The sequence below is a fragment of the Nipponia nippon genome, unplaced genomic scaffold, assembly GCF_047370975.1.
Source record: "Nipponia nippon isolate SJK-2023a ecotype South Korea unplaced genomic scaffold, ASM4737097v1 scaffold_31, whole genome shotgun sequence".
Taxonomy (NCBI): Eukaryota; Metazoa; Chordata; class Aves; order Pelecaniformes; family Threskiornithidae; genus Nipponia; species Nipponia nippon.
Genome location: NW_028262349.1, coordinates 4,998,423 through 5,022,000, shown reverse-complemented (window position 1 = coordinate 5,022,000; position 23,578 = coordinate 4,998,423). Strand labels below are relative to the sequence as shown.

The following is a 23,578-nucleotide window of genomic DNA, read 5'->3' as shown; positions in this document are numbered from 1 at the left end:
CGAATCCAGCTGTCGCCCATCAACCCTCGGAACTCTGCCAGCAGGCCCAGCGGGGCGACGCGCGGGGCCTGTTTACAGACGCAGCCCGCGGGCGCCTCGGAAGCAGCTCCGACGCTGGCGGCTCCGCTGCGGGGAGCTGCCAGGAGGGGCACGGCACGAAACCCCCCGTCCCAAAACCGCTCTGTTTCTCTGAGAACGACACCAGCGTGGAACGATTCTGTGATTCTATGGACGCGGCCTGCGCGGGTGGGCAGCACCTCCTCCTGCTGAGGGGTGCGGGAGCCCTTTTTAACAGTTTTTAATAGTTTTTTTTAACAGGTTTTTAACAGGTTTTTAACAGGTATGAAGGGGTGAAGGCCATGGGGACCCAGGCCCGTACAGGGCTGAGCCTTGCCCGCTGCCGTTGGGGGCCTCTCCTCGGCCCTGGCACCGCCTCTGAGGCTCCTCCACCCCTCAGGGGCCATCCACGCACCCCCGCCCCGGCCCACGCAGCCGCCTGGGGAACGGGCTGGGACAAACCCACCCCTTCGGGGCGGCAAAGCCGGGGCCCGGGCCGGGGCCGGGGCTGGGGCTGGGGCTGGGGCCGGGGCCGGGGCCGGGGCCCGGGCCGCTCAGGCGCCTCAGGCCTCGCCCCCCGCCAATTCTGTCCCTCTCGGCGCCCGTAGCGGAGCCAGCCGCGCCTCAGCCCACGCCCCGTAGCCGGCTGGCCCCTCACGTGATGAGCGGGGGGCGTGCCGCGGTGCTCGCTGGGAAATGTAGTCCGCGCCGCCGGGAGAGCCACGGCGGCGGCCATTGGAGGGACTCTCTTTCCCAGCGTGCCCCGCGGCGGGCTCGGGGGAGCGGGGCTCCGGCCGCTGCGCCTTGGGGTGGGCACGGTGAGCGCCGGGCCGGGGCCGGGGGCCAGCGCGGACAGTCTCGGGGGAGGAACGGAGGGGAGCTGGGGGTCGGGAGGGAGAGCGGGCGGCCTCGGGGACTGGCGGTGCAGCGGGTCCGGGTCAGGGGGGTCGGGCGGGGGTGGTGTGACAGGGCTGCCTCAGCCCTGGGGGGGTAACGGGGCCTGGCCGGGGGCTGGCGTGGGGCAGCGGGGAGTGCCCGGGGAGGGGGACGACAGAGAGGGGGCGACGGGGACAGCCCTGGGGAACAGCGCTGGGGGTAATGGGGGCAGGGGAGGGGGTGTCGGGGGAGCCTGTGCCTGGGGAGGTATTGGGGACAGGGCTGGGGGGATGGCGCGCGTGTGGGGAGGAATCGGGGACAGCCCTGGCGGGGGGAGGGATTGGGGTCAGCTCCGGTGGGAGCAGCTATCGGGGACAGCGGGTGGGGCTGGAGGCAGCCCCCCGTGCCCCCATGGAGCGCGATGGCAGGGGTATGGGGGCTGCTCCTGTCCCCTCGAGGACTGCAAGCACCCTGGCAGCACTCTCCATCCTCTCCCCCACGGGTGCTCCGGAATTTGCCTCTCGTGGCTGCTTTCTGCCAGCCGGCCGGGACACATCTGCCGGGGCCAGCGCTCGGGGGCTCCCGGGGCAGGCCAGGGGATGAGGCCGGTGCGTTCGGGGCAGGGCGAGCGCAGCTCCTGCTGGGGGAGTTCACGTAAGTGATCCCCCAGGGACTGTGAGGAGCGAGGGTGAAGCTTTTGGACATGCATGGTTTGGGCAGCAGCTCTTTCGTGTGCTGCCCTTGATAGAGGCAGCACATGGACGTTGTAATTTTACTCCCCCCTCTCTGGTTTAGTTTTTTGTGAGCGTTAACTAGCTCAAGAAGCTCTTATCTGACCCCGTGATGAAGTGAGCATTAGCTTAGAAATTAAGCAGGTAATTGATGGATTAATTTATCTGCTTTTTAGTGTTATTCTGGGTCAACGAATGTTGTTGCTACTGTTTGCAGCCCAGGTCTTCTACCTCAGGCCAGTCCAAGTAGGTGGCAAGCGGTGGAATAGGCTTCTGCCCTGAACGTGCGTGTTTCTGTGCTTTCTCTCTTCCTCTTGAGCCTTCTGCAGTTCTGCCCCCGTGCGGCTGAGCCTTGCTTCTGGAAGAGGTCGTACTGAAGTTAATATTTGCCTGCTGAGGGTCCTGTAGTACCTAAATTAAGGCTTCTGCCTTTTGCTGAGGCAGTAGATCTGGCTGTGTAAACAGGCTGGGAGAGACCTGAGGGAAATTGCTTCCAATTGTGCTTTCTTACCAGCTTCAGGATGGGAGACGAGGGGGTGAGTGGGCAGCAAAATGCCCCGTACAGCCAGGCGTCCCCAAGAAGCTCCGGTAACTTGGAGCTGTCTGTCGGACTGATGTGGGAGGAGGCTAACCCTTGCTAACGTTATTGTTCCCTGTGTGTTTTCTCAGCATCAGTGCTGCCATAAACAGTTTCCCCATTCTCACTGGTTGTGCTGGGTGACTTTTAGAATTACTTTTTTGGTTGGTTTTGTCACCTCATCTAATTTGAAGCGCGGCACTGCAAGCATTGTGCTGGCATCGCTGAAGTGGCCATGTCCTGCTCCGTGAGGGTTGGCAGCGTGCGACGGGGAGAGGAAACACTATCAAATACGAACTGTCTCAGCTATACAAAGTCTAGGTTCATAAAGCTGAACCAAGTGTTTTCGTGCTTGCAGAGTGACCTCTGCTGCCCTGGGCTCTCTGGGAAGTTCCTGATAAGAGCTGGGTGTCTGAATGAGACTCAAAACCAGCCTTTTCTCTTAAAACCAGTGCAGAGTCACCGCTTACTTTTTAAATGCAACTGGAGAGGCATATGAGCAAGGTATTCGCTTGTCTTGGGAGCACTGGAGGCTGCGTTGGTGGCTTCAAATCCACGTCTCCCAGATCCCTGCGGGGTGCCCTTGCTTTTAGGCCTTTTGCTATTTGAAACATCTGGGGTCTGCTGCCTTGCAGCGTGAAGTGACTTCCGAAAGCCTGATCTCTGCTGATAGCCCTCGCCAGAGGGGTAAGCTCGAACCACTTTCAGGAGATGTGCGTTGTGCCCAGGTCGTCTGATTCTGCTTGTGCTCTAATCCTTAAATCATTGTCTTACAAGGGAGTGTTGGCAAGTTCTTCTGCTGTTGTTGTTATGTACAGATCCTGCCCCTTGATTTGCTTTTGGCAAAGTACTCTAGATTAAGCCCTTGAGTACAGATCTGCTTAGAAGCTCTTAGCCTCACTACAGTCATCATATCGGAATGAAAATATAAAAGCAGTACAGAAAATAGCCTAAAGCAAGACTTCAGAAGCTGGTGAATTTTGCTGGATGGAAAGCTTAGGATGTCGGGCTCTTCTGGGTTTGACTGGGACATCTGCAGATGGCACAAGAGGAGCCAGTGTCCTCTGAGTCTGGTCTTAGGGGACTTGCCCCAGGTCACCAGGTGGGTTTATGGCAAAGCAGGAATGAGTTCAGCTCTCCCGCCTCCCTGTCAGCACTCCTCTTTTGGCCTGTCCTTTATTTATTTCCCCTATCGCCCTTCTCTCTTTTTGGAGAAAGAAGTAGTGAGAAATAACTGAAGCTTTTAAAACTATTTACTGTAATACAGGCTGAATAAACAAAGGGACTAAATAGTAACATACATGCAGTCATATAATGTGTCTCAAGCAGATTGCCGCAGGTACTCCACAAAATTTTCCCTAAGCTGAGATGGTGAAATGTGTTTCACACTAAAGTCACATTCAAAGTAATCATGTTGTTGTCCGCCTAGAAAAACGGTGCTGCTTGCATACGTGTCTTGGTTTAAAAGGAAAATGCTGTCTCTTAAAATGACACAGGACGTTTTTGTCTTTGAAACACTGGTGAAGAAAAGCTCCGACTGTCTCCAGTGGGCTCTCGTGAGTCATGCGTGTTGGACTGTAAACTTTGGAGTTATTCATTGACCATGGATGAGCACAGTGGAAAAAGGAAGTTCACTTCACACCGTGGTTTCCTTAGCCTCTGTGGTTTTCTGCTGGTTTTGGCTGGGATGGAGTTAATTTCCTTCACAGTAGCTAGTATGGGGCTGTGTTTTGGATTTGTGCTGGAAACAGTGTTGATAACACAGGGATTTTTTCATTTATTGCTGAGCAGTGCTGACACAGAGTCAAGGCCTTTTCTGCCTCTCCCCCCACCCCACCAGCGAGGAGGCTGGGGGGCACAAGGAGCTGGGAGGGGACACGGCTGGGACAGCTGACCCCAGCTGACCCCAGGGATGTCCCACACCATACGGCGTCAGGCTCAGCCATTAAAAACCGGGGGAAGAAGAAGGAAGGGGGGACATTCGGGGTGATGGCGTTTGCCTTCCCAACTCACCGTTACGTGCGATGGAGCCCTGCTTTCCTGGGGATGGCTGAGCACCTGCCTGCCGATGGGAAGGAGGGAATGAATTCCTTGTTTTGCTTTGCTTGCGCGGCTTTTGCTTTCCCTGTTAAACTGCCTTTATCTCAGCCCACGACTTTTCTCACCTTCACCCTTCCGATTCTCTCCCCGTCCCACTGCAGGGGGGTGAGCGAGTGGCTGGGTGGTGCTGAGTTGCTGGCTGGGGTTAAACCACAACAGGTTTTTTCCTCCCTCTGCAAACAGTGGATTATATATGAAAAAAATCTCTGCAGCGGTTTTGTCTATTCCCAATTAAACTGAAAACGTTCCGGTGAATAGAGAGCTTATTTATATGTGTTGTTATCTTGCACAAATTCACGTGTGTTTGGGTGATAGCTGTTTTGTACCTGTTTGCCTGTATTTGCTGCAAATCTATTTCCTTATGCCAGGATCTCGCAACTGGAGCTTGACTTGAGGATGTTTAGGCTACGCAGACACCAGATTTTTTTGCTGACTGTACATCGGAGGCCTCTTATCCCGAGACCCTGCAATTAAGAGTTTGCAGAAATCCTGCCCAGATTAAGTGGTGAGCCGGGGAGGTGTGAAAACAGTGACTCCCGTGCAAGTATATCTTGAAGCACTAAACAAAAATATTATTGGGTTGGATCCTAGAGTCTGAGTTCATGCCCGTGAAAGGTTTGAGCTTGCTGCCGTAGGTGTCCGTGGGGAAAAGTTCCCTTTCCTTTCACCGAGAGCCAGGCTGGAGCCTCGGTGCAGCTGAACCAGTGAAAGGTCAACACATTTCAGGAACTGATTATTCAGTGTAAAACTTGGTCGTACGCGCTTGTCCTTGCAGAAAGAAATATTCTTAATGCTGCGTTGCGGTTCCAAAACACATCTTTCTGTAGGGAAATTACAGTTGGTGTCCCAGGACCTTCTGTGAGGTTACTCATAAAAGCAAAGTTTGCTGAAGAGAGGAATATTCAGTAGTTTCTGTTGTAGCTTCTTTACATGATAATGTACTCTGTCTTCAAAGCATTAAACCGTGGCTGGGATTTATTAGGAAATGAGCAGGTAAATGAGAACAACTGGGTAAGATGAGGAGGGAGTGGATCATTGGAACACTGCTTTCTCTGTTTTTTTTATTTATTTATTTGAGTTAAAGCCACTCAACAGCACCACAGTTGTCTCCTTGAGAAGGGAGGGCACAGGAGAGCTACTGTTTGGTCACGATCCCCCCGTCAAGCCGGGAATGTGTCCCTCTGTCTTTCCTCCTGGTCCCTTTTCCAGTGGACAGACTGACACCTCTGGAGCTGTAAGACACTGGCACTGAAGTACATGAACTAAATAATCTTCTTCAGAAGGACCTTACTCGTTTGCTCGTCTTTCGGTGAAAGATTCTTTTCTCTTAGTGCGGTAGCGTAACTGGTGTTCGTGTGTCATTTGCTCTTTCCCCCAAATTTCCGGATCTCAGCTGGGAGCATCTGCAAATGGGTGGGGTGAAGTTTTAATTGTGTTCTTAACTGTCTTCATACTTTGTTTTCTATTCACACATTTAAAAAAGGCAAAGCAAAATGCTTCCATTTCTAAATCAGAAGTTATAAAACGCCTGTCAGACGCTGGGTAGCGTCTGTATTGTGGGAAAGCCCGGAGGCTTCAGCTGCGACGGAGCCCCTTGTGCGAGCCTTCCACCAGGGAGTCCCAGCCCTGAGCGGCTCACGACTGACACAGCTTTCCTGTCCACCCTCTGTTGCTTTCTTTAGATCGGTACAAGCAAAAATAACATGTTCTCCTCGATGTAGATATAGTTAAGCTTGTATATAACTGCATCTCTCCGTATAGGAGGAATAAGGTGTCTGTACCGGTCCCACTTCTTATCAGAGTGCCGTTGTCTCCACCAAGGACTGTGCTAGAGTAACTCTAAAAAGGAAAGTTAATGCAACCCCAAGAAAATAATTGCGCCAGTGGAAACTCTGCAACCTCCAGACCATACGCGGGGCACGCAGGAGGACAGCACAGAGGTGCAGAAAAGGGAAATGAGCCGCTGTAAATCCCGAGGGCTTTGGGTACAACGCGGCTGTTCTGACCTCGGCGCTGTGGTTGCTGTCGGTGCCGGCAGCAGCATGTGGTGTTTGTTTTGGTTTTGTAGGGGCAGTTTTTAGTTTAGACTCCCTTCATTCTTGAGAGCTCTTGTCAGACCCCGCAGTGCTGGTTTAGGGGGTTGGTTTGTGATATTCTTTCTGTGTTTCCATTCTGGGATTTGCAGGTAGGGGCAGACGGTGTTTTTATCCTTGACAAAGAAGGGGTAGAATCAAAGCTGAGTCCAGGCTTCTCTGCGGCTTTCATGTGTGTGATCACTTCTGCCAAAATCAACAACACGGCTGACACCGAGTAAACTTTGCAGGATTTGATTCTTCCAGAATTACGGTTATGTTCAACGGCAGTAACAGGAAGAATGAATCTGCGTTTTAAGAAGGGTTGTGCAGAATTATTAAAATAATGAGGGATGTTGGGTTTTGTGTACCAGCTGATATTTTTTTTTAACAGCAGTTTACTTCCCAGCTAACAGTGATTATCGCTTTGTTTCAGCAGTTGGGAAGGTCCACAGAGAGCCAGGAGCCCACAAATCATCTCGGCACCTAAATGAGGCATTAAGTCTGGTGAGCTCGTACAAATTTCTCTTCTGATGTATGCGCTTTGCTGGGTCCCAGCCGGAGCTGTCTGCCTCAGCTTGTTGTCTGGCTGCGGCTGGAAGGTACACGTGTTCTGGCAGTGCCTCTGTGCCTCCTCAGCCTTTGCCAGGTGCTGCTAAGAGCACGTTTGTTTGCTGCTGAATGATACGAGCCTTAAAAGTGGTTGACAGTGGGGTTGTGCTGAATGAGATGCTACCAGGTGGAGCTTCATAGGTACAAGGAGAAATTGTGATCCTTTCTGTAAGGCTCCAGCGTGCCTGCTTTGGGCAATCGGAGACAAGTAGTTTGTAGTGGGAGCCCCGGGCTCGCAGTCTGTCAAACACCGTACTGGAGATATTCCCGATTCCAGGAGATTCCTTGGGTGCTGGTTAGTGACATGTGCTGACCTGATGCTCTTTCTCCCATAGATCTATTGCTATCTGTCTGAAACTTCACCAGGAAACACTCCTGACAGAAATGGCAGGTAAGAGCACCTCAAAATCCGGCAATGTAGGGAGAAGAATGGTTTCAGAGAATGTTTTTCAGTGTGCTGTGATGGCTGTAATGCATCAGGTATGCGACGTGCATCCCTTCCTGGGACCTTAGCGATCCCTAGAGCTCTTCAGCTGCTTCTCTTTTCTTGCCTTGGTCACATTCACTTTCACGCTGTATCCCCTGTAGATTTGTCAGCTGAGGTTACTGTTCTAGCAATAAAGGCTCAGGTGCGACTTGTTTGAAAGTTTTATGAGGATGGAATTTATTCACAAAAAAGTACCTGAGAATAATTCCTTCCTTACAGAGGCTAAACAGCTTTCCACAGCGTTCCTAGCTGTACTATTGATACATCTTAATTTTACTTGTAGTGAAATTAGTAAAAAAATTCCTCCCAACTTTTTTAAGATAAGAGAAAGCCTGGGACTTGCCTACAGCTGCTGTTCATTGGTAATACAGTTCGGTTTTTGAAAGCATGGGTTGTGCTTGCTGATCTGATGTGTTCATCCTGGCCTTGATGGAGTACTGTAGCACTCCAAGCTATGCAGTCAGACATAAAAGGCGATATTTTTATTTGATTTCTTTTGTCAGTTCTTGGAAGTAACCCAGAACAGTTGAAAACTACAGGGTCTCTGGGTGGGTAACAGTGGTCCTCTGGCTGCTTGCAGCTGGGCAGCAACACAGAAGAGGTGTAATCCCGATCTTTGTGTACCTAGTAAACAATTGTGGAAGTACTTGGAGCATTTTGTGAGCTTGAAAAATGGCAAACTGCAGTGGCTGGTGCCGGGCAGGCCAGTTGGGTTTTGCCCCACCATTTGGGGACTTCTGCACTAGAGGCTGTGGCAGCAGCTCTTCTGCCTGTGACGGATCTGTACTGTAGGAGAGAGAAAATGGAAGAGAGCAGAAGCAAAGTACCTAGCTGCAGCTTCAGCTGTTGAAGAGGGACAGAACAAAATTTTCTTATCCCTCAAAAAAAAAAAAAAAAGATTGTTAGAGAATCTGGTTTTACTGTGGTTGGTTAATCTTGGCCTTCTTGACTTCCCTAGAGAGCTGTCTCTGTGGCTTTAAAAGCTCTGCCCCCTTCCTTTCCCTTGATCCAGCGATGTTATGTCCTTTTGTAGGCTGCTGAGGCAGACTGTCCGGGAGAAAGCCCATTAGGTGTTTATAGCAAACAAAAAATTAGTGCTAAGAAGTCCGAATTCCTATGGACTTTGAAAGCAGCCGTGGGACATCAGCGCTACGTGTGATGGGGTCAGCAGTAGGTGTTAACCAGTAACTAATACTGGCTTTGGAGGGCAGCTGAATTAATGTAAAAGGCATTTAGAGGAGATGGGTGAGGAGGGGCAGAAGATTTAATATTTGTTTTCATAAGGAAAAGTCTACTGAAAAGTCAGGTTGGGCTGGTGACTTCAGACTTTATTCCATATTTAATTCTGATGTACTCACAGTGGGCGTTATCCTCACCATATTTTCAACGTGAAAATATGCCTTTCCTTTGCATGAAGGTAAAGCCTTTTCTTTCCTAACGCATGGCTTACAGCTTTAGACTCTTCCCTGCCAACCTTCAAATGAAGCTAAGAAGCGGCTCCTGTGAAATGTCTTCTCACACAGAGATAATGGCAAGAGAAGGGGAACTCTTGTGCTGACAGTTCTTGTTCAGACATTTCCTCTCATCTTCTGTGCCATTTGGAGGTTTTCCCAGGACATTCTTCATTTCTTCCTCTGGTTGTTTTTAATTCTGTTTACTGGGGCTGAAGTGGACGAGAGACAATTAGTCACAATGCCCTGGAATCAAACTTTAATCAGCACTGGAAGGCAAGAGCAAACATTCCCAAACATGTAGAAAGGCACATCCAGGCACACACGTATACACAGACAAATCTCTGCATCTGTCTAGAAGCTGACAGCAGCTTTAAATGCCTAAATCCTCTGCATTTATTACTTGATTTTTAAAACATAATTTCTTCCCAAGGTAAGGTTTACTTCACCATATCGCTTTTGTCAGCATTTGCTGATTTATTGTATCTGAATGCAAAGCGTTTTTTTTTTTTTTTTTTTTTTTGCCTTTTGTTTTTTTCGCTGGGGCTTAACCTTACAGGAAAACCTTGACTTTTAAAGAAAAAAGGGTACATTCCTAAGTCTTGTCACAACAAAATCATCCCTGACATCTGACTCACCTTCCCTGTACTGGGTGATACCTGAGTACTAAATTCTAGTGTGAGAGATGCTTTCCAGAGGCACCCTTCCTTACAGTCACAGGGACGTATCTACTACAGGTCCTAAGGCCTGATCCATGCGCCAGCAAGCCCACCTACTCAGGGCTTGTGTCTGAAGGTAAATCTGCTAGTCTGGACGATGGCCAGCCTTTCCTCTTGCTTTGGTTTTCTGAGGGGTTGCAACTAAAAACCTCTGTGCAGCCTGTTTCCCCCAGATGTTGCTGGCTTCTCCTGGGCAACCTCATCCTGGAGCTTATTTTAAGGTTTTTTGTCTTGCAGCGCCTTGCGCGCAACTTTACACTGATGTGTAAGGGTATCAAATCCACGTGTTGGTTATTAGCTCATTTCTATTCCTCGCTCTGAGCCTTGCATGTGCTAGTTTAAATATCACGTCCGCTGCTGAGGAAGGAGGACAAGGTGTTTAGTGTCCAGGGTGAGGATGAATGCGCTGCAGTGAGTAACGTGAACGGCCGGAGCCGGCGATGGTTTTCTCTCTGATTCTTGTGAGCCCTCTCGACCTCGGGGTCCAGGGGTGTGCGTTGGGAAGGTGCGGAGGATTTTACACTTGCTCAGCCATATGAGAATGTTTCTACATTCAGCTAATATCTGTGTTCTGCCTTGTAGAAAAGGTGAATAACTTCCCACCGCTCCCCAAGTTTATCCCTCTGAAACCATGTTTCTACCAGAATTTTGCTGATGAAATTCCCATCGATTATCAGTCTCTGGTGAAGAGAATCTACCACGTATGGATCTGTAAGTTGAATAAGAAACCTGTGCTGGGAAAATGTATGTGTGTAGGGAAAAAACCATAGATCTCAGTGACTTTGATGCTTTAAAGTTTTGACTGCAATTAGTTGATGAGAGACAATGATTCATCTTGGAATACTGTAATATAATTTTATGCCCAAATTTTAAGCTGCTGTGCCTTGAATCTTTGCTGCAGAGCTGCTGTTCAAGAAGGGAGAGAGTATCAGTGCTAGAAAAGTCTAGTTCATAGTAAATTTGAGGAGGAAAAAAGCAGACCACATTTGATACCTTTATTAATGTCAAGTGATGTTTTACTCCCCAGAGTAGCCCTCTTAAAGTCATTCCCAATTCACCTAAACTAAGACGAACAGGAGAATTTTAGGCAAGAAAAAACACATGGCTCGTTTGCTTGCTACCTGTCTCCCCACCCTGCTGTAGGAAGGCTAAAATTCCCCCTTGTTTGTGCCACCCGCAGATTTCCCTTCCCAATCGAAGCAGTGTCTTCTAGCCGTACGCTGTCCCTTAGCTATCCATAGCCCGCACAGCGTCCCCCGTCCTGCCGGAGAAGGGCGCTGATCCTCTTGGTCACAGCTGGTGATTTGCTGATATTCTGGATGAACAAACCTCCCAGCTCTGGGCTTGTGTTGTCTGGCTTAGCCATTCAAAAGCCAGGAATGAAAATTGACCATTCTTCTCCAAGGAATGAAATCGGATGAAAAATGGTGTGGCAGGCCTAGAGAACCACAGGGAACGCCTTGGAAGATTAAAAATCTTTTTGCCTTGCTTATCTTTTTTTCCCCAAATGCTTGTCATCCTATTTACCCTTCTCACTGAAGGAAAGCTTGTTTTCTGCCAGATATGCATTTGGTGGCATGGCTTTTATTCCAGATGCATAGGATGTGTGTATGAGAGAGATTTGTGTGCATAAATAATAGCATAATCTATCACTCCATTGTTCTTTCGTTATTTAGAGATGCTGAAATGAGCTCTGTAATTTTCTTGCCTGAAGAAACTGCTTGTCCCTTCAGACTAACTGGTTAAATGTTGCATGCTGTAAAGCTGCCTTTGTCTGCGACTCTTCCTAAACAAAGCGCCCCTCATTCGAGTTAATGGCAGGCTGGAAAGGTGCCAGCCGTTTGGGCAAGGAGTCTAGCCTGGCTGAGGAGACCTGGCATTTTCACCGGGAGTTTTCAATTTCCATCTGCAGCACACTTTCTTTTGGGGTCTCCCCAAATTTTTGGGATGGGATGGAGAGAGAGAGAGAGGCATATGGAGGGAAGGCGGTAAACAAGAAAAGGCTGGTGTTCAAAACAGAAACACAGAAGTCGTTGCTAGAAGGTTGAATGCTCATTACTTTAATTGGATGTGAAGATTTTATTAAGGTGGATGGTGATTTGGGGAAACCTGTACCAGAGCTCCCACTGCTGGAGAACAACTCCTACCTGACGTGCAGGGAGAACCAGAAGTTCCTTAAAACTTTATAGGTCCTCTTGGCTTTGTGGTTTGTTTGATTTTTTTAAAGTAACTTTTGGAGAATAAATAGCTTCTGAAAAAAAAAAAAATTTGGAGAAGTACAGCTAATTACTGTATAAATGAAATTTAAATAATTAGAATCCTTTCTTCCCCCCAATATTAAGATACATTCAAACCATTGTGCATAAAGCCTTGTTGTTAGCTACTCAGAAAAAATTTTCTCTGTAGCAAAACAATGTTTTATTTTAACTCTCATGCAATTTGTATGTCAGAAGCAGCAGCTGGGTTCAGATGCTTTCCACGCTAGATTCTCCCGACTGCGTTGTCAATATTATTTTACGACCACAAAACTTTGTAGTTGTTTTGCAGCCCCCGGGCTGCTTGAAGGCAGATGGATCTGTGCCAAGAGGAGGGAAGAGAAGAGTTGAACTGGCATCGGGCATCAGAGGACCACGCCAGTGATGTGCAGGCGCGCTGCAGAGCCACTGCACGTCATGAAGCAAGGAATGGGCAGGGCGTGTTCACCTGCATGGGTGAAGAGAAATTCAGGGATTTAATTTTGGCTGAATAAATGAGGCCAGGGACCAAAGTGTTACTGTGAGCTCATCACCAGGCGGTACTGAAGGGTCTTTTGTGTTTGGACCCTCCGCCTCCTCATTTCGCTTTATCTGTGCTAATTGATACAGGTTACTGCAAAGTTTTTTAAGACTCACCACCTGTTTTCCAAAATAGGAGCTTGTAATTGGGCTAAGCCTCCTCCATGCCGGCAGAGCCTGAGGGGCTGCAGGGGCAGCTGCAGGGAGTCCCTGGAGTATTGAGGGGAGCGCGTGGAGGGAAGCGGGGAGCCCCTGGCACGGGGATGAGCTCAGCCTGTGAAAGCTAGGAGGTTTGCAGCCCCTCTTTGCGGTGGCATTGAGCTTCAGGGAAAGGGGAGAGCAGCGTCACTTCATGCACGTCTACTTAGCGCAGCACTGGTGCGCTCTGGGGGCTGTTGTCAACTGTTCCTTTTTATCCAAGTGGCAGGAACAGGGAAAAAGGCCTTTAAGCCACCCCTATGGTCCTGTGTTTTCAGCCTGATTGGAGTTTGCTTATCCCCTCGCTCAAAGCAGCAGTTAGAAGCCCTGAAGCTGACTTCCAGGCTTCCTCAGAGGCCCAGGGAAGCAGAGAAAGAACCTGCAAGGCACCGTGCTGGCTCTGTAGTAGCTGCTGGGGCAGCCTCAGCAAGCACGGAGACCAAAGTCATATTGAGGCTGGGTGCAGGGCAGCGTTTTACACCCCTCTCCTCTCATAAAGGGGTTTTGCTACAAATGGGAATTGAACCTTGCTCGTAATTCATCATAATGCTGCCCTGAGTCTTGTATTGGTCGCACCGGTTGCTACCCAGCTCTCCATCCTTTGGCAGTCCCAAAAGAGTTTCCTCGTCCCTCGGCTGCAGCACTCCCTCTGGAGATGGACGTGTCTGCGCTGCCGGCTCCTGGGGTCACGCAGGAACCTGCGACTCGCTCCGAGTGGTTGCGTTTCCCACTGCAGCCTGGACCCTTCCTATTATAATACTGGGTATTTGTTTCCTTTTTGCGTGAAGACGTGAAGCTGCACAATCTCACATTCTTTCCTCTGCCCTCTTCGCAGTTTACTGCATGACACTAGTAGTGAATATAATTGCGTGCCTGGCGTGGTGGATCGGAGGAGGCTATGGGGTCAATTTTGGTCTGGCCATCCTCTGGCTTATCCTCTTCAGTCCCTGCGGCTACGTCTGCTGGTTCCGACCTGTGTACAAAGCCTTTCGGTGAGTAGAAGCCCACGAGGCGGTTTCGTTTCGGTTTCCTCTGGGAGAGAGATGTGGTGTTAGTGGGGAGTGCTCCTATGGAGATGTCTCTGTCTGGGGTAAAGATTAAGGACTTGATGTCTGAATGTTTTGTTTACTTCCAAAATGAAGAAGAATGTGGCTACTTTAAATACTAGATGTAGGACTGACGGTCACCTGCCTAGGATTGGAGGTGAACAGCAGCAAGTAATTTGCCACTTCCATGAGGATGGACTTCATATTTTGCTTAAATATCTCAAGGTTAGCAGCACCCTCATATCAGTATAGCGTCAAAATAGATACTAATTTTGTAAAGCTTCATTGAGGCTTATTTTGATGGAAGACTATTAAGTTATTAGTTTTTGAGAACGCTTCTGGTTTTTGTCTCTAGATACTTGAGAGCTTGGCTGCTTTGCTTTTTAGATAAAAGCAGTACCCTGGAGCGAGTCCTTCTGAAACTCCACAAATATTTAGAGCCATCCTACATTTTCACTTTAATTAATAATCATTTGCATTTGCTCATGCTGGCTGTGGATCACGAGGCATTATTCAGACATTAATGCATAACGCTCGTCGGAGCTGTGAAGGTCCTGAGCGCCTTCCAGCCTGACGCAGGGAGAGGAGGCAGAGAGGAGGGGAGGGATCTGCCCAGCGTCACACTGCGGGTCACCAGCAGAGCCTGCACACCAGTCAGGGATTTGGACTCTGAAGGTGAAGCTCTTTCTGGTTCCCCGTTACCGGAATACTCTGGAGTTTGATGATTCACCAGGTTCTGTGATGAGTTGGTTTAGGTAACAGCAAAAGCAGCTGATAGAAATGGGAGTTGGCAGGTGGGGTCCTACCTACTTAGCACATGCTAAATTAGTTGTTAAAATGCTCTTCCGAATTTACGCTTTGTATGCTAACAGCACTGGGCAGTTAATGCACTGGTGGTGCTTTAAACCATCAGTGACTACATCATGGAGTGCAGGGGAGGATTATTTCTGATGGAAGCGGAAGGCCACGGGGTTGGATTCATCTGAAAGTTTTAATAGACATGAAAATCCTAGCTCTGAACTCTTGCCCTCTGGGGCTGGGGTTTTGTCTCCATCCCTAGTTCAGAAGCCCGAGGGCCTCCGCGTGCCGGCTAGGGCTCTGTTCAAAGCGCAGTTTCCATTCTGAAGTCTGGGAAAAATTACTCTTCCCCATTGACCTCCTCTGGGCTTCACAAGGACCGTTTCTAATTATTTCTTTAATGTTGTTTGTATGTGTTTATGCAACTGAATACTGAAAGGTCCCTGAGGTTACTCTATGTAAAGACTTCTACAGTTAAAAAAAGAATAAGCCCTAGGGACAGACTGGCAAGCCCAGAGATCCCTGACTTCGACATCAGTTGCAGAAGAGGCTCGAAAAACACTGCAGCGGGGCAGCACTGTTTCTTGTGGGATCGCAGCTAGTCGCGATTCAAGAAAGCGAGGTCAGACCCACTTGCTACGCTTGTTCTGGGAAGAGGCAACCCTTCAATACTGGCATCGTGTACTGCGAAGATGCTTTCGTAAAACCTTCGTCATACGTCTGCATCCAAAATTAAATTAGCTGCAGAGCTTTGGCGCTAGGGCAGAGCTGTTGCAAATCTGCACCAGAAAGCTGGATCAGAAATCACCTTTTCTGTGTATCCTCACTAATTCCCACAGATCCTTTCAAATGAAGACTCCTCCAGCCCTTTCAGGTCGTAGTTGCAGGAGTCTGTTTGAAGGCTCAGCTTCGAGCCTAATCCTTGTTAATTGGATTATGATAGGCACTACTGTGAACAGTCCATGGGTAATGTATTTTCTTTCACATTGCTGTACTCTGAGTTGCTATTTGAAGGGTGGGATCATGAGGATACTCAGGGATGGCAAATTTTTTCCACAGCATCTCTGTGGCCGTCTTTGGAAAGATGAAAGATAACCGTACCAACACACGCGGCTCCGAGCGGCAGGGGCCTGGCCGGAGGCTTTTCCACTTGCCTCAGACTTGCCAACATCCACAGCATTGATGTCTCCAGAGCCTGGGGTCCTGCCTCCCTTATCTCCTCTTTAGGCATTAGGGGCTAGAATTATAATACTAATAAATATAATAATAATAATAATAAAAAACATTAAAATACTTCTAGGGTTTGAGCAGGAGCTGGGAATGACTGGAGCTCTTTTGTAAACTCCCCCTTCCACCAAGATGCCTCAGAAGCAACTGAGGTGTTTTTTGTAAATCTGTTCTGTAAATCATGGGCCCTTTGAGTTCCTGAGAGAACAGGAATTACTTGTATCATTAAAAATGATAGTTTGGGGAGTTTTAGATGTGCCTGGGCTTACAGTGAAAGGCTGGCTGATTGACGTAGCTGCTTTAATGGGATGAAGATGTTCCGTGGCAGAGCCAAAACTCGGGCAAGACGGCGCTGTGCCCCAGCGCACCCATGACGGAGAGACCGTGAACGTACCTGGTCAGCCTCCTTGCGTGGGATCAGACTCGTGCTGCCCGTTACACCTGCGTAAATTAAAGGACCTCACATATTCAGGACCCTCTCAGCCTATACATCCTGGAGACGTGGGACCCGCAAAGATGCGAAAGCATGCTTCTGCATTTCCCCGGACAGGGTGCCACCCGCTTCTCTTGTGGCTGTTTTTCCTCCTATTATGTCCCGGTGCTGGATTATTAACCGTGGGCGTGTAAGCGTGATGGCGAGCAGCCACTGAGACATTCCCAGCTGGAATTCTCATGCTCAGTGATCACTTTCAGCCAGTGTTCAGGCTCCCTTATGCTTACTTGCCAGTGGCTGAGCCGCACATGTGTCAGGCTGTGCTGTCTTCAGATGTTTGGTCAGAGAAATGATGCAGGCACTCTCTGTTCTGCAGGAGACTGCCTCTCCTTGTGTGTCATCGTATATGCAATTACTTTGGTAGGGCAGTTGCAGGAGCCAGGCTTATTGGACAAGATTAGGCGCTGATGATTCATGGATCTACGTGCTTTCACTGCCAGGGAAAGAGGAGTAGCCTTCAAAGTACATAGCTGTAGAGGGATCTCTTCTGAGATACCGCGTTTGAGGGTTTGTACGTGATGGGTCAAACATCAGTGTGAAGCAACGCGAGGTGCCGGTCTCCCCCTAACTTCCTCTCTTCCTTTGCAGGTCGGACAGCTCGTTTAATTTTATGGCCTTTTTCTTCATCTTTGGCGCACAGTTTATCCTCACGATCCTGCAGGCGATCGGTTTCTCTGGATGGGGAGCTTGGTAAGCAGGATGCTCCTCCAGTCTTACAGCCGAGCACTCGGCCGACAGGCCTGAGAGTTTCAGGCTATGGGCTGTTTCCGTGAACTTTGGAGAAACTGGTGGGACTCTGTACAGGGTGGAGTGGAAGAGGCTTTGTTTTCCTCTGTGGCATAATTATATCTGCTCTTGGAGTACCCAGTTCTCTTTTCATTGCTGCATTGGCAGAAGTCAGATATCTTCACCTGCTTGTTCTTTTTAGCACCTTCCTACGATATCCATTTCTTTCTACCATTTAACCAGCCAGTTTCAAGATTCATGCGATCTTGTCTTAGCGTTGCCCTCAAATTATTCAGAACACATGGTGAGCAGTGCATGATGACTCACTGTTGGCCTATAGAGCAAGTATTGTGAGAGTTGTCCTAAAATAAATGGGAGCATTTTAGTGTCTGTCCCTGGTTATGTTATAATTGTTTGGCATGTTAACTTTCTGTCTCTAGAGACTCGAGAGCAATTCCTGCTGAAACTACAAATAATAGAAAGTCCTAGCCCTCCATATAGCATTTTCTTTTCTTAACTGCTGATGCTCTCCAGTTGCCCTACCTGGTTATTGCCATCAGAGGAACAGCGATGCAGTGTAAATCATAGGACCCTCGTGTTCCCTGTTCCCAAGTCTGGTCTCTAGACGTACAACTTCTGCACAACCAAAAGCACCTTGGGAACAGATCTTCTCTTCCCAGAGTCTGTGCAGCTGGCTGTCCCCTAAAAGTCTGAGACTGGATTAGCGAGGGATGCTGGCAAGCGAGATTTGAGATCTTGGGGAAATACCTGCCTGAGCTGGGTTTAGTTCTGTCCAGCTTTAAAGCTGCCTTGTACTTTCTGGGTATGAGTAAACAGTTTTTCTGATAATAAGGACACTTTAAAAAGAGCTATAATGATATTGTTTCTTTCTGTTTCTTCCAGCGGATGGTTGGCAGCCATTACTTTCTTCGGCACCAACGTTGCAGCTGCTGTGTTCATGCTGTTTCCTGCCATTATGTTTACAATGTCAGCGGTCGCAATGCTCATCTGCATTTTAAGGGTAGGTGCTTCAGATGTCTCTCTGACTTGGAGTATCCGCGCTTTGTATCGCAATAATGTGAACAGGCAGCTTAGCAGCCACTGTAAGCCATCCCTGCTTTTAAAGGTTTTATAGTGTAGTCAGTTGGTGTCTCTCAGGGTAGCTAGAGGACAAATCCAGATAACACAAGACAGCTGGGGCTGGATGTTGGCACCATCTCACGTGGCGGTGTTCCTTTACGTCACTCGAGGCAAGCTTCGTTGCTCGTTGGGATGGTCATTGATGGTAAAGGTGAAGCATCCCAAGATGGCCTGCAGTGGGGTGGCAGGATGGGAAGTGGTCCTCGGTTCTCTGCAGAGAGGAGGATTTGGAGGTAGGACTGTCTGGAAAGCTTCAGTAGACTGATGGCGGAGGGGGAGAGAAGAGGGAAGCCCTGCTGAAGCAGCAGTGTTGGTTTTACAGAGGGTTCAGCCCGCTGGCCTGGGTTGGCTGCCTTGCTGTGGGATCCCCAACCTGAACCCCAGACGTGTGGCTGAAACGGGTTCAAGTCTTGGGTTGATATTATCTGTTTGCACCGCTGTTCACTGTATTATTACATTTTTAGTGCTTTTGTTCCTTGGAAATATATCTCTTTACAGAGGGAGGAACAAATACATGACACAGTACCGAAGTGACTATAGCTCTTCTGAGGAAGAGGTGTGGGTACCTGTTGCTGACTTTCCTCTTGTTCTCTCTTCCATCCATTAGGTACATAAAATCTACCGAGGGGCTGGTGGAAGCTTTCAGAAGGCTCAGGACGAGTGGAACAGCGGCACATGGAGGAACCCCCCCAGCAGGGAGGCCCAGTACAGCAATTTTTCTGGGAACAGCCTGCCAGAGTATCCCACAGTGCCCAACTATCCCCCAGGAAACCAATGGCCTTAAGCAGCAACAGCTGCAAACTGCCTGGATTCTCTTCTTTTTGGTCTTTTTATTATTGTTATTTGAAAAGATCATTTGCATTCCCCCCCAAGCACCCCAGTCATCTTGGGGACTTTTTTGGTTTTTGTCTCCTCATCACTGCAGAAGATACGTGCTGTTAGCCCTCGCCACCTCCGGAGCTCTGCACGGCCTTACCAGAAAAGCTTTTTGTTTTGCGTTGAGTTACCAGTATTTGCCTCGTTGCAGACTGAGGAACCAACCATTCACTGCCCTGGCTTGAGGGAATCCTCTCATGACCATACATGAAAAAGGCTGACTTCCCCACGACGGTGAACGCTACCGCAATTGCTCCTTCTCCTGCCTCCCTGCTTGGTTTTCATCACATGCACAGCACACCGCCAAGTCATCTGTAATTTTAACAGTCAGAGCAGTAGTAGCAACTGGTGTTTACTCTCCCGGATGAATAATCTGGAATTTTTCACTCTAAGGGAAATGTAACACCTAAATGATTTGGTACTAGTGATATCAAAGGTATTTGTAAAACCTACAACCTCATTTGCTTGCGCTCTCTGGTGAAGAATCCTTTAGGTAACGATACTTGCTGTGGGTGAGTGTTGTTCAGATGTGAAGTCCACAAGAGTCCTCATTTCTCTGGCTAGGACTACTGTTACGGTAGAAGCCTTGCTTTCCCTGCTGACAAAAGTCTTTGCTGAATCTTTGTGCTTCAAAGGTGCAGATTCATCTCATTTGGTTAATGATTGCTCGCTAAAAGCCTGATTCAAAGCCCACTGGAAACTATTGAAAAGCTTGCTGACATTGGGCTTTGGACCTGGCTACCAGGGCGATGTTCACCCTGTTACAGGGAGGCAGCACGAGATCTCTACGCCATCTGACTTCCACTTATGTGGCACCCAGGTTTTGTGCCCTGCTAGACACACCTTGCCCTGTTGGGACACCCTTTTTCTGGGCTCCCAGCCAGGAGCCAGATGCAAGATAACTACTGATCTCAGTGCTGGGGCCCCAGTGTGGTTTGGGAGTAATTCTGTTACAATGAATAGTTTTAATTCTGCCCTCCGCCAATGTAGTTGAAATCCAAACATTATGCAGTGAGGTCCGGTAGACCAAGGAAAGCTTGTTAGCCCTCGTAACTGGTGTTAGCTGGGCAGGCCTGGTCTGCGTCTGTAGCCAGCAGCACTTTCCTTCCATGTACGAGCACGGAGAGATTTTTGCCTTCCTCCAAGAATTGGCTAAAGGGAGGAAAAAGCTGTTGGGAGGGATGGTTTTCCCCGAGAGCTAGAATCCGTCTCGTCGTTCATCTCCATTCTGTGCATGCACATCGGGACTCCTGTAGCCTGAGCCATCCAATTCCCCTGTGTCCTTCAGCGATCCAAGCAGTAAAGGCTGCAGTTTTTCGTCTCCCTCAACAGCCTGCTGTGAATTTTTTCAAACCTGTCAAAAGTGGGAGGTCAGTTCCCAATATTTTTATAGGGAGTGAGTGTTCAAAGTCTTTGGCTCTGAAAGTTTCAGCCAATGATCGTGTGAAGGTCGGAGCGCTCCGCTGCGGAGGCTTGGGAGGTGTTGGGCACCCGTGGGTCAGACGCAGAGCCTGCCCGCCTTGGCAGGTTGGCGGATGGGGTGCCAGAGGTGTTAGGGTGTAAGTGGAGTCACTCCAAATTCACGCTGAGTAACTGGAAAACAAAATTGGCTTCTGGAAAGGGACAGGGAGGTTGTCCTAGCTAGGTGGAATTGATTTGCAAGTGATCTTCTGAAAACTGTCTCTATATGTGCCTTATCTAATAAAATATTAGCTCACGAAGGAGAATTCCTTCTGCATCCCCCCTGCAGAACTTCCCATTTGCTCTATTAACTTTTCCTGTGTCATACTGTAAATACTAGGTGAAGAACAGCTTGGAGTCTGCATGACACCTGTGTTACTAGGGCCAAAGCGAAAGCAAACATGAATCGGAGGGCAGAGCCTCCCTGAATTTCTGTTTACAAGCAACACTGACACCCTGCTGCAGAACCAGCCTTTTGCTGGGGCTGGGATATTTAACGTGCTCCAAACACGAGGGATTTTTTCCTTGCGAGTGGGCAATGTGCTTGTAAGTACGAACGCTTGAAGCCTTCTTAACAGAACACAACCCGATCGCGTTGTCAAGCTTTTAGGTGCCTTTGTCTTGTGTCAAGTGTAATTTTAAGTGGTCTTTGTCGCTTGCCATCAGAGAGCGATAAAAGAGCTGCCTGTCGATTTAACTCCCTGGAAATACGATTGTCCTACAGGGGAGCGAGGGAAGGTTAACGGGACCGAATGCGAAGTTTGCCATACTTGGAAGCCAGAACATGGTGCACCCATGTACCACGCTCCCTCCCGCCCTGCCCCTTGCCATCCTCAGCCTCTTGCCAAGATTTTTCAAAAGCGATTGGTGTCTGTCTGTTTTCAGTGTGTCAGGTTGGAGATTTCAAAGGAACCAAGAGGAGAAGCACTGCCAGGGACTCCACATCCTGCTTCTTTCTTTCTTTCCCCCCCCCCCCCCCTTTGGATAATCTGGGGGGCTGTTTTGAAGCACCCACATTCAGTCATGTTGAAAATGCTTGATGCAAGGAGAGGGGGTATTTAGGAGCCTGCCCACCAAAACGGTCGGAGCCAGACACCAAAATCGCGACCCGTTAGCACACACTGCCCGAGCTCTCTACAGAGCTTAAACGAACCTCCCTGGATGGGATCTGCCATCTCTCATCCCCCCTCCATCCTCTTTGATGCCAGAAACCGTAATTCCAGAAAGTTGACTCAACGCGCTGCCTGAACTCCCATGGCTTATTTTTTTGGACGACTCTGTATGTTTTTAAATGTTTACATTAGATTTCTAGGACTTCTTAACACCATTAACCTGGACCTGGCTCCTGGTTTTGTTCGGCATCACGTGGCGTATATGTGTGCGATGTTTCATGTCACTTGTGGAGCTCTGGTTTTTGTTTGTGTTTTTCTCCTGATCACAAGACAATAAATGCTCATCCTGTGCTTGATGAGAAGAACTGGCCGCATTAGAGAAGTGTGTCTGTTCCTAGGTAACCGGAGATATCTGGCAGAGGGAAATGGCGAAATCTCTATTTTCCTCCAAAGTCTCCCACCACATGTTGTTTTTTCCTTAAAAGAACAGCACATTCACGGATGAAGCTCATCCTCTGTGCTGGGGACCGGTGCGAGAGTGGCACGCTGTGGTTTGTACTCTTAGAGATGTCTGAGAAGCGTTTCCCAAAGGTGCTGCCATGATTCTCATTTTCTAAGGAAGGGAAGGGAGAGCAGAGGTGCGGGTGGTGGTGAGAAAGTCGCATCTCCTGAGCGCTGGGGTCGAGGTCTTTTTCCTGGCCTCTCAGCAGTGTGAGACCCACACCGGCCCCTTCAGCGCTGGCTTCTCCCTTCTCCGGTTTATTGCTTGGAAGGAGATCATTATCCCTGAAGTAAACGGGCTGTTTGACAGCAACGGTGAGTTGAATCGCTTTATTTAGCACGTAGCTGAATTTATTGCCCCAAATTACCATATTGTGGCTACACATCCCAGTTCCGCTCTGTGGCAGATACTTAATCCTAAAAGAGTTTTCATCACAGCTGCTTGATACGACATCTGCTGATCCCCACGTCTTCCTTATCTCCAAAAGCCTTGCGCCAGGCAGCCCCTACCCAGCCATCACCATCTCGCTTTCACCGGCGGTGCTTTCCTACGGCTGCTCGTGCTGTGCCAGCGATGCGTTGAGCATGAGGATGAATCGGCTTTTGCTCAAATTCTTGCTCCAGGCCCTCAAAGTCTGAGCGTGAGGTGCAACTTTAAGCTCCTGCTCCAGCTGCTCCTAGGGCAGGTCCTTGGCACTCGGGAGCGACGAGTTGTTCACCTCCGCCCTGCTCACGGCGCAAGAGCCGGGGCTCGGTAGGAGGACGGGGCAAGGTTCGTCAGGAACGAGCCCAAAGCACGGGGACGGGGCGGTTGTGCAGCCGAGCTCAGCCCCCCGCCCTGAGGAGCTCCCCAAAAGTCTCAGCGTCCCTGTTGTCATGGTGGGGGCTCCTCACCTGTGGGTGCATCGGACGGGATGCTGCGAGGGGTCTGGATTTGTCTTTTTTTGGTTCTTGATGTGTTTCTGTCGCTCTTTGGTTTCCCAGGCCCCGAACGCGAATGTTTCACAGCAGGAAGGTTTCATCCGCCTGCCCCCGAGCAGCTCGTTCTCCCGTTCGTGATTGAGAGTAGTTCGTTTTGTGTTTGCTTGCAAATCGGCCCTAATTAACTCGTGCCCACGGGAGGAGGGCAGGGTTTGTAGCTGGATGCTTTCCTGACAGAAATTCCCCAGCTTTTCTTGCAAACTCGCCGGTGCTGAGCCGGTTCCGTAGCATGAGCTGTACAGGTCTCTGCAGACCACGCCTGGCACACCGCGCGTTCACCGCTGGAGATTCAACTTGAAATAAAATCAAAACTATTTGCTTTCCCCCTCTCCTGCTCCGAGGATGGGTTAAATTCTCAAGCTAAACATCTGAACAACTTGCGTGTTCTCAAAGCGCTTGAAATTGCCTTTTTCTGCTGTGCGGGGTGGTGGGATGGTGCACAAAGGAAACGGGAGGATGGCTCTGCCGTCGCGTACTTTGGGGGCAATTTTATTCTCTCCGGCGGCGGGACGCAGACCACGGCCCCTCGCCGCCCTCCTGAGCCGGGAGCAGGAGGAGGAGCG

General features: G+C 49.3%; 1 protein-coding gene across 7 annotated transcripts; it reads left to right on the top strand.

The window, feature by feature from the left end:
* Window positions 1-783: 783 nt before the first annotated feature.
* Window positions 784-21,903, top strand: SCAMP4 (secretory carrier membrane protein 4). 7 transcript variants are annotated; one of them, XM_087769526.1, is made up of 9 exons: window positions 860-875; window positions 4,710-4,846; window positions 6,850-6,920; window positions 7,361-7,416; window positions 10,265-10,393; window positions 13,490-13,646; window positions 16,807-16,908; window positions 17,848-17,965; window positions 18,692-21,903. In XM_087769526.1, the coding sequence occupies exons 4-9, from the start codon at window positions 7,410-7,412 to the stop codon at window positions 18,866-18,868; spliced, it is 690 nt and encodes a 229-aa protein (XP_087625652.1). In that variant the 5' UTR covers window positions 860-875; window positions 4,710-4,846; window positions 6,850-6,920; window positions 7,361-7,409; the 3' UTR covers window positions 18,869-21,903. The 7 variants fall into 7 exon arrangements, with proteins under 7 accessions (XP_087625648.1, XP_087625653.1, XP_087625654.1 ...); XM_087769525.1 differs by lacking the exon at window positions 860-875 and adding an exon at window positions 1,937-3,343 and having other exon boundaries at window positions 6,853-6,920; XM_087769523.1 differs by lacking the exon at window positions 860-875 and adding an exon at window positions 1,937-3,343.
* The last annotated feature ends 1,675 nt before the right edge of the window (window positions 21,904-23,578 follow it).

What these genes read in the sequence shown, in the direction of transcription:
- SCAMP4 (XM_087769522.1), top strand. An exon ending in CCTGTGTACAAAGCCTTTCG is followed by an intron (nt 13,647 to 16,806) that starts GTGAGTAGAAGC and finishes CTTCCTTTGCAG; the next exon opens with GTCGGACAGCTCGTTTAATT. An exon ending in TGCTCATCTGCATTTTAAGG is followed by an intron (nt 17,966 to 18,691) that starts GTAGGTGCTTCA and finishes TCCATCCATTAG; the next exon opens with GTACATAAAATCTACCGAGG.